This window comes from Charadrius vociferus, unplaced genomic scaffold (assembly GCF_000708025.1).
Source record: "Charadrius vociferus isolate BGI_N301 unplaced genomic scaffold, ASM70802v2 scaffold41, whole genome shotgun sequence".
NCBI classification, from domain to species: Eukaryota; Metazoa; Chordata; class Aves; order Charadriiformes; family Charadriidae; genus Charadrius; species Charadrius vociferus.
In genome coordinates, this window is record NW_009647013.1 from 844742 (window position 1) to 854277 (window position 9536).

Sequence of the window (9536 nt, forward strand, 5' to 3'; positions counted from 1 at the left end):
CCCCAAAGGACACTATTTCACCTCTGCACAACAGAAAACCATAGGAGGAACCTTTTCCAGGAGCTCCCTGCTCCTTAAGAAAAGCGAAGATCAGCAGTAGTTTACAGATACATTAAAATATTTTTCAAACAGGGCGCAAATTAGACTCTCCATTTACCTGCCAAGATTCCAGTTCAGTCCTTTTCATTTCCCTTGTAAGAACAGCTGGCACAAGCAGCTAACACAGCAGGAAGCATGATTCCTTAAACTACTTTAAGTGTTAGTGACGCATACGTTCTAATCAAGAGTTGGCATCTTTAACATTCTTTGTATTTATTTTAAGAAAGCATTTTAGTTAATCTAAGCAAGAATATTCAAAAGCTACTGTGAAGAAAATACATTTTTGTTTCTGCTCAAACTTTTCAGAATAGACACTGAGCACTTTGCCAGCTCATTCAGCAGACATCACTCGGTTACGTGGCCAAGCAACACGGAGCGAAGAATTACACACACAAAAAAAGCTCCAATTAAACCTCCGAAAGACAACTTCTGTGCCAAGGACAAGCAACCTGGTATTATCAGTGAGAAGTCAGGGCTGGAAAGGCAGTCAACACGCAATGGGGCAGAGAAGCCCATCTCCAGACGGTTTCTGCACGTTTCTTTGCCGTCCTTTGAAAGGGCAGTCACAGAATGGCATCAAAAGGATGCACAAGGGTTGCTTTAAAAAGACCAAGTACAGAAACTCCTCTACGACTGTGCTGAGTATGGCCAGACAGTCAAGGTCACCTCAGCCAAGTTTTCAGCTCACTGCATAAAAGAATGCAAATATAAAAACACTGAAGGTTTGCATAAAAATAGATTTTCTTCTCTTAAAATTACTATACAAATAAATAAAGTTATTGTCCATTTAAATATAACCGTTGAGGAAAACTGGAAGCTAGCAGTGGACTTCCGATCAACCCACTCATTCCAAAGGAAGGCAGAGCTGGTCACCATCTCTGAGGCCTCCAGATCACAGTGGGACACGACACCTGCAAAGGAAACGCACCAAAGTTGCCAAATAAAATACTTGGCGAGAGCACTGGCCCACACCAAAGGTGCCCTGGTCCACTGTTCTGCCTCAGGGACATCAGTAGCATATATAGACTTCGGGAAGAACACAGGGCAGGTACAGAAGTGGCTTTCCTAAGAAGTCCCAGTTCTGAGCAATGTTTAACCTCAGGATTTCCTAAATGACAGGTTATAGCCATATCCTTGTCTTGAAATTCATGAAAGAAAACTCATTTAGATGTTTTTCACACTGTTCTGAGGAGATTTACAGTTCGGCTGCCCTACACTGCAGAGTTCATTGCTCTGTGATAACAAAGCATTATGGAAAGAAAAGGCATCTCCTGTTTTATTCGAACTTGCCATTGGAGATTTTCTTCTGAAGCACCGAGATTTAGCATTGCGAGAAGCCTTTTTCAGCTTCTGTGCTACTCCTGATTTTAGATTAGGAAAGTCAGATATGAAATCTGTTTTCTGGACTGAAGCATCCATGAATCGGGGTTTAAGATGACCCAATTTTAGAAAGGCGAGTTGGTTTTTATGTCAGTCCACACTGACACAGCAGCTGACAGCGTTCGCAACAGCGTGAGACGAGCGCCTCGTGGCGTGGAGCGCTGTGCCACAAGCCATCGCTGCATCAACTCCGATTACATGCCAAAAGCAAGTATAGAAGGTATTCAGTTAGCTTCCTACCGAACAGGAAAATAAAATAAATGAAGAGGATTGAGACAGATGGGGTTTTCAGGGATATGTCCTGGCTGTGCTGGCATTTTTCTGCTGAACATAGTCTGCAAACCTATTTTACCATCATGGTTTCATAATGAAAACAGAAAGTCAACAGTAGTAAGCCTGACACTGTGCTGCTAGAGCCTTTTTTTCCCCTCTTTATCCTTGCAAATCCCTCTGTAGCAGGCTAACCACTTCAGAGCTGGCCTGCCAACTAGTGGTACTGTTGCTATTACAGTATGCCAGGCCTCCTGTTTCAGGTCAGAGTCCCCAGAACCACAGATCCTACCCAACTATTTGAGTAGTTTTCAGCGATAAAACTGATTTTTCTAGACAAAAAGCAGCATTGGTCTCGTCCCCTGAGATTTCAGTAAAGCATTTGATGTAGTGCCACACAAGAAAGTATTAGATAGACAGGAGAAAACTGGGATTAGGGAAAAGGAAGATGTAAGGTAGTTAACCTGTCCCAAGGGAAAACTGAAACAGATAATTTGGAAATGAAAAGGCTGGAGTAGAGTTTTATCAAGATCGGCGCTGGCAACAGACTTGTTTAATTAATGTTTTCACTAACAGCCTTGGCATAATTAGAAGTGTGCCAATGACACAAAGCTGGAGGTATTACGGTTATAAAAAAAGATGAGGAAATATTCAGGGTCATTCACTGTTTCTTCTAACTGCCAGGGGATGAAACTCGGTAATAGAAAACATAAGGTCATGCATCTGTGAACAAAAGTAACTGCTGTAACCCAGAATGTTATTGATTTGAAGCAAATGAAGTCAAAAAGGGCTTTAGGATACAAAGTAATTATGAGAGGATTAAGTGATTTAGATATGAAAGGAGAGAGATGAGATCCTGGAATACATCAGGAGGAATATTTCCAGAGGAGACAGTAAATGCTAGCGCTTTACAAAGACCTGAAGAGACTTGTCTAGAGTAAGTGCAAAAATTATTTGTATATGGAGAAGGTGGAGGAGCCGACCTCGATGGAAACTACCCACCTTGGACAGGAAGAAACACTGCTAAGGCTACAATTAGGCAAACACCAGGGAGGGAGAACATTTTAAGCTGAAGCAGAAGTCTGTCATGAGATGAAGAGTATTAAACTGATCAGAAATTGATTTGGGGTGCAAAGGACAATGCTCAGTCTCAGTGACAGAATCAGACACAAACCCCTTTATTTCTATGATGCATTTATCAAATAGATTCCAGGATAGCCCATGATAGCAGAAGACAGGACTTGAAAGTCCTGGAAACTCCCTTCTGTATTTTCATTGCTCTGCTGAAAGACAAGGAATCTGACAGGCCATCTTGAATTTTATGTTGGACATTCAAACTTCTGTCAAGGCAGATACTAAACAGGCCATCAAGAACTCTCAGGATTAGCATCAGATGTTTTTTTCAAAGCAGGCACATAAAAACAACAGTCCCACTGCAGGACTGGGCAAGACTACCAGGCTTCCAGTCCAGCCTTTTCCAACACTTTCATTAAGGCTTTTACATGTTAAACAGTTCAGCACAGGAAGCTCCTCTCTCACCCAGTGCACCCAGTTCTGATAAGCTCTGAGCATTAACAGTGCTTTAATTAAAAAGAATTAAAATCTGTCTCTAATCTGACGGTTACTATCATACCTGGAAACCACATTTAAGATGCACACCTACAGTAACTTTGCCCACTTCAGCTTTTATTTAGTTAGCAAATATATTGTAAAAGCAACAAATGAGCACAGGTAAATGCTGGACTGACGGCAGAAATCTGCCCTCATTTGCGGAAGCAGATGAGGTTTAGGGTAAAGGATAGGCTGGCCCAAATACAGACAGCACAGCCAATTCCCTGAACAAACACCATGAAGGAGGCAAAAGTTTCTTTGTTAGGCATTCTTGAACCAAATTCCTTCCCCCGACCATTTATCAAAGCCTTTTCTTCTACTTTGACTGTATCTTTCTATCACTGAATTTTCAGAATCGCTACAGGTCACATTTGGTTTAGAGGGTTTTGGCCTGGAGGTCAATAACAGAAAATCCCCTGTGAGCTCAGACTAAATAGGGAGTAGCCTGGCAGAGACACTAACCTGAACGTCCTTCATCTCTATGAGACGGAGCGTTGACGCTTTTTGCCGTAGGAGATTTGCCGAATTCGGACTTCTAGTTGGAAGGCATCCAACCTTTCCTTTGGGTTAAAAGCCAGCATATCATGCAGGAGCTTGCAGAGATCATTGGGCATGGAATTCTTGTTCTTCAGGGGAATTTTTAATTTCATGTTGGGATTCTCCAGCAACGCTTCTCCGAGGGGAATCAGCTCCTTGCCTTGGCAGATGTAAGTTCCTGAACACAGAATAGAAGGAGTCAGGTTATGCAGGTAGAGGAAAGTCTACACAAAATGCTGTCATGTGCAGTACGGAGAGACAATCAGGAAAATAAAACATCTGAAAGATTACCGGAAAGATCGCTTATTAAGAGGTGACCGCCAAGTCAAACATTGGAAGAGGTTGTTATCAGAGGAGGCTTTTACTTTCAAATAGCAATCAAGATGTTGCACAAGGCTGTGTGCATAACCATGCGTGCAACAGAGGGAGCAAGATCAAGCATGGCATGCTCGTCAAGCAGTTATATGGACCATCTGCAGAGAAAATGGGCTGCTGAAACAAACTTCCTCCATCTTACTCCGTTTCACCCCACTAGCAGACTCAGAAGCTCTAGAAGAGGGAGGGAGACTGCGCTTGGCTGAGGTGACTTGAAAGAGTTAAACACAAAACTTATTTGCTCAGTTAGTCAAACAATTTTCAATTAAAATGACAGCATATGCCATTTACCGTTAGCCAACTTCTCCTCAGCAAGATTAAGGAAGGGAAATGTAAATTTGCTCCTGGTAATCTAAATAATTTCACCGGTTGTTGAAAATGATTAACCGGCTTCCGAAACAGACAGTAAAAATGGCTTTGCTCACTCAAGCTGTTCTGCCCCTGCACCAGGCAAAGAATAAATGTTTCAAAGGCAGTGACCTGTCTGTGTATAGAAAAGGTTGGCCCTGCAAACTCCTTATCTCAGGTTGGCGGGTAGCTATTTTAATGAAATCTGTTCATGCTTTGGTCTCAGCTGCAGCCATTTGCTTGTTTCTGTAGGCAGGAACTTCAACATTTATCAATATTTGGCATTTTAAAAAGAAATAAATAATAGAATTAGCACTGAGCCTACTTGAAGATGAAAAAAAATTAAAGGGATAGCACAATAGCTTCTCAAAGTTCCTCTGTAGAAATTCCTTTTAAGAATTTAAACATTTAAAAGACAGACAGACAGGTATACTATGATCTCAGAGCCTGGGTAGATGTCTTCAATTATTATGCTAATGTGCATGACTGGCATTCTCTCCTCTCGAGATGGATTTTCCACTGCAATATACGTTTCTGAAATCATTTAGTACAAAGTATTTCAAGCGTGCATTTATGTGGGGGATTTGGAGGAAGGAGGAGGCGGGGAGAAAGGGAGAGAGCAGGCCATCAGAGGAGTCATCCCTGTGAGATCTTGTGTCTCTAAACTGTGAGGAAACTCAGCCAGATGGCAGTGAAGCTTATCTAAACATCCTTTCCCAGTTTATTATTTGGCTCCCTGGAACATCCTTTCAGTGCTCCAAGTGATCCCGTCCCTCGGTTATGCCAAGTCAAGGATACAAGCGGACCCATAAGCCCAATTCCAGAAAGGTTTTGGTTTTAAGAGCATTAAAAGCATTTCTGAGCAAATGGAAGTATACAGATACTAAATCCTCTATCAAGAGCGTAGCTGTAAGACAGATGCCTCACCAACAGCCACGAGTTTTTCCTCATACAATTCTTCAGAGACAATAAGGGCCAAATCCATTTTTGAAGAGCGTTCCTTAGGGTAAGAGAAGCCTAACAGAGAAGCCAGAAGCGATCTTTCCCTTAACCTTTAAATCCCACAGAGTATTTCTGGCAGAGGGAATGATCTTCCAAACAAAATGTTTTGTAAATATAAAAAGCATTCCCTCTGCCTTAGTGATATCTCTTCAAGACCTGGAAACCCTGCATGAGAAGCAACCAAATTAGGAGCAATGCGTGCTGAAGAAAGAGATTTCTTTGCAGTTCTCTTAAAAACAAAACCCCATTTTCTTTGGGTTGCAAAGTGCTTGCAAATTCCTGGAAAAAGCCACGTCCAAAGTGTATATGCCACAGCATTTGTAACTATGCCTGGGAGAAACACCTCTCAGAGGATCCCTACAGATCCAGAATGTCCACTGACAACAGGACGGCACTGATCTGATCCTCACCGAGCAATTCCTTCTCAGTATCCCTGTCTCGGAAGGTGATCCTCTCAACCATAGCCCAGAAAATGATCCCCAGGGCAAATATGTCAGCCTTCGCAGTGTAGTGACCTTCCCATACTTCTGGAGCCATGTAGAAGTTTGACCCACACGCAGAGGAGAAGCGATGCTGGTTCACATTCCCCTTCCCCTGACACACCTTGCTGAGGCCAAAATCTGCTACCTGCAACACATAAGAAGAAAAGCAAAATAACTTATTCACAAACATCAAGTTTACAAGTGCATTTACAAACACGCTGAAATCTACCACAGCATGGCACAGCCACTCGGTGGGTGGCAACCCCGGTGAAACAAAGAGCTGATTATTTCCTCTTAGCTGTCCATTCCCCAACTCCTTTCCAGTTGTTTGTTCCCCTTCCTAAGATGGGCAAAACAGGTATCTGATCTTTAGCTTTCTGTGAAGTTCACTCTGATTACATCTAATCGGGCATAAACATACCTTGAACATCATCTATGGTAGAAGTGGCTCTTACTGTTCCACAGTGAGTGCACTGAATCTCTTCCATTACCATTATTATCCATAGCGATTAAGATGCCATTGATTTAAGTGTCCCTTGACGACTCTATAGGTCGTAGTACAAATACCATTATTGATCTAAATAGTCAAGACATGAATTATCTGAACGCACCTATGTCCTAACTACCAGAACTCTTGGGATCGAAAGTTCAGGAGAGCTGAACTGAGAGCTGGGGAGCTGGAACAGACTTTCAGTCTGGTGCTACAAGAAACGCAGCTAGCCAGTCTTTAGCTCAATCAGGGCACCAACATGAACCACAAAGATATTCTCCACCTCCCCTGAAACATCAGTATGGGCTCGAGGCAGCAATATTGGAAGTGCTAGCTGTTGTAACAGGGCATTAAGTTCTTAAAGTTCAAGGGTGCAGAAGATATTGCTTCATTTTTGACTGATCATGATCTCTCTGATTATCTAGTGCGCAGAAGTTGGACAGCCCTGAACTGCTCCTCTCAACAGGATAAGCAGTGGATGAAAGACGTTACAGAAACACACCATCGTGACCTCTACTTCCTTCCAAGACTCCTTAAAAAAAAAAAAAAACCCACAACTGATATCAGATGTTCTGAGTACGCTTATTAGAAGTATCACAAGACTTACCAAAAGCCCATTCCAAAGCACGTGATGCATAAGCATATAGATCAGATATTTGTTACAGCAAAGTTTTATTCCCTTACCTTTACTATGGGACTTCCATGTCTATGAGAAATCAAAATATTGTCAGATTTCAGGTCTCTATGCACTATCTGGTTCCCGTGCAGGAAAGCCACGGCGCTGCTGAGCTGCCGCATGAAGCTGTTATTCAGCTGAGCATCTGGGCTGCGAGACAGCAGGTACTCGTTCATGTTGCCACCGTCACAAAACTCCATCACAAACCACAGAAAGCAGGCTGATTTGGGATCCATGCACCTCCGTCCTTTCAGGCAGGTCTCAATTAGCAGCAAATGGCTGTCTGATTTCCTGTAACGATGACTAATTGGCTGAAAGACTTGGCCATTCTGCAGGATACACTCCTCCAACTGGATCACATTTTCATGTTGCCTCTGGATGCTCTGCAGGGCCCAGAACTCTTGCAGAGCCAGTTCTACATTTTCAGGCACGTTACAATGCATCCTTTTTACAGCTACTTTGCTTCTAGTTTGATTAACGATGGCCTCATAAACCACCCCATAGCTCCCTCGGCCCACTTCTCGAACGATGCTGTACTTGGCTTCCGCAGCCATCCCTCACTTGGGCCCACTGAACAGCAAATCAGAGGAAAATATTTGAACTCATGACAATCAGTCATCACCTGCAGTAAAACCCTGGAAGAGACAGGGATAAAAAAGCTTAAAACTCACCCAAACAAAGCAGCTTACCAACAATCAACTGCAAATACTTCCAACCTGTATCAATTTTAGTAGTATATGCATCGGTATATGATGCAGCTGCACAAGGACTGACAGCTAAAATGGGGTTTTGAGAGAAAGCCTATATCCATGGTAACTTTGAGACATTATCAAGTACAATCCTGACTGCACAGTGGGATATAACCACCTGGGAAGCGACATCGATTTGTCCACAGCGGACAAAGTTTAGTGAGAAAGAAAAAGAGTTATTATAGACACGTTTCCTAAGCAGGGCAGGAAAGGGAAGACAAGACCTCCTGGGTTACAGCTGAACCTACTGTTACCAGAATTGACTTTTAAAGAAATAAAGTTAGCCAGAAGTGGCAGTTTGGCACTAAATCTTTCACCCTCACTTTCTCCCCTCATAAATGTACTTATCCATCAATGGCTACATCATGTCCTTGCACTTCCACCGCCAATTTTCTGCCAGTGCGTTCCCTGATATTCAGCCTCTTTCAACCCCTTCACAGGCCTTACACTGCACTTCTCCTCCACCTCAAGCTCCCTGTCCCACTCCCAGGCCACCCACCCCAGGTTGTTCTTCACTCTCTGGCACAGGCTCTCCCTGCGATTCTCACAGTCCCTCATTCAATCCCCCCCCAGCACTATCCCCTGAAAACCCTGCTCCCATTTTAGCCCCTCATCTCACTTCTCCCTACTCCAGTGCTCTTCAACACCAGCCCAAGTTTAGCTCCTTAATCAACACATGAATTCTTCTCTCCCAAGTCAATTTTTCTCTGCTTTCATGCCCCATGTTCTTTTCCCAATCCCTTTAACCCTTCCCCCCTTCAAACTTCCTCCCTACTACCTACTCCACCTGCTGCTACCTTCAAAACCCCGCTTCCCCCAAATTCTCCTCCCTTCCCAAACTCTGTACAGTTCCCCCAAACTAACCACCCCTCCTCCCAGCCCACCTTTCTTCTCAATCCCCTCCCTATTCCAGTTCCATCCCCCAGCTGTGCTCCTTTCCCAAACCTTTCATCTTTCCACCCAGCCCTCCCAACCCTCTCCCACCCCGTTCCCCACTCCCCAGCCCTCAGCCCCCCCACTCCTCTCCAAAGCAACCCCCAACACAGTCCAAACCCAGACCTCCCCCCAAACCCACTCCCACCATAGCACCATGGCATAACCACACCCCCTCCCCGAGTCAAGTCCTGCCCCTTCCCCATCTCCATTCACCTCCGACCCTGCCCCCTTCCTCACCTCCACCATCCCCTCAGGCCAAACTCTTCCCAGCATCTCGCTTAAGCCCCCTTCCCTACCTCAGGCCCCTTGCCCACCTCTCAAGCCCGTCCCCTTTCCCACCCCGCTCCCAGTCCCTGCCCTCTTCCCCACCTCCACCATCCCCTCAGGCCAACCTCTTCCCAGCATCTCAACTGAGACCCCTTGACCACTTCAGGCCCCTGCCGCACGTCAGCCCCCTTCCACCATCCCCTCAGGCCCACCTCTTCCCAGCACCTCAGCTAAGGGATTACCTTGGCCACCTCAGGCCCTTTGCCCAGGCCCAGCTCCCTCCCACCTCAGACCTTTCGCCACCCCACTCCCCC

At 44.6% G+C, this 9536-nt stretch overlaps 1 protein-coding gene across 2 annotated transcripts; it reads right to left on the reverse strand.

The window, feature by feature from the left end:
* Window positions 1–846: 846 nt before the first annotated feature.
* LOC104295673 (serine/threonine-protein kinase PDIK1L-like) lies at window positions 847–7900 on the reverse strand. Of its 2 annotated transcripts, XM_009895444.1 has the most exons (4): window positions 7279–7900; window positions 6033–6249; window positions 3823–4075; window positions 847–1010 (listed from the first exon to the last, which is right to left on the reverse strand). In XM_009895444.1, exons 1-3 carry the CDS (start codon window positions 7822–7824, stop codon window positions 3840–3842), a joined length of 999 nt encoding a protein of 332 aa, XP_009893746.1. In that variant the 5' UTR covers window positions 7825–7900; the 3' UTR covers window positions 847–1010; window positions 3823–3839. The 2 variants fall into 2 exon arrangements, with proteins under 2 accessions (XP_009893746.1, XP_009893745.1); XM_009895443.1 differs by lacking the exon at window positions 847–1010 and having other exon boundaries at window positions 3690–4075.
* Window positions 7901–9536: the final 1636 nt, after the last annotated feature.

Coding starts and splice junctions, on each gene's coding strand:
- LOC104295673 (XM_009895444.1), bottom strand. CDS start 7,824: ATGGCTGCGGAAGCCAAGTACAGCATCGTTCGAGAAGTGGGCCGAGGG. Junction 6,250..7,278: donor ATGGAAGTCCCATAGTAAAG/GTAAGGGAATAA, acceptor TATGTGTTGCAG/GTAGCAGATTTTGGCCTCAG. Junction 4,076..6,032: donor TACTGAGAAGGAATTGCTCG/GTGAGGATCAGA, acceptor TTCTGTGTTCAG/GAACTTACATCTGCCAAGGC.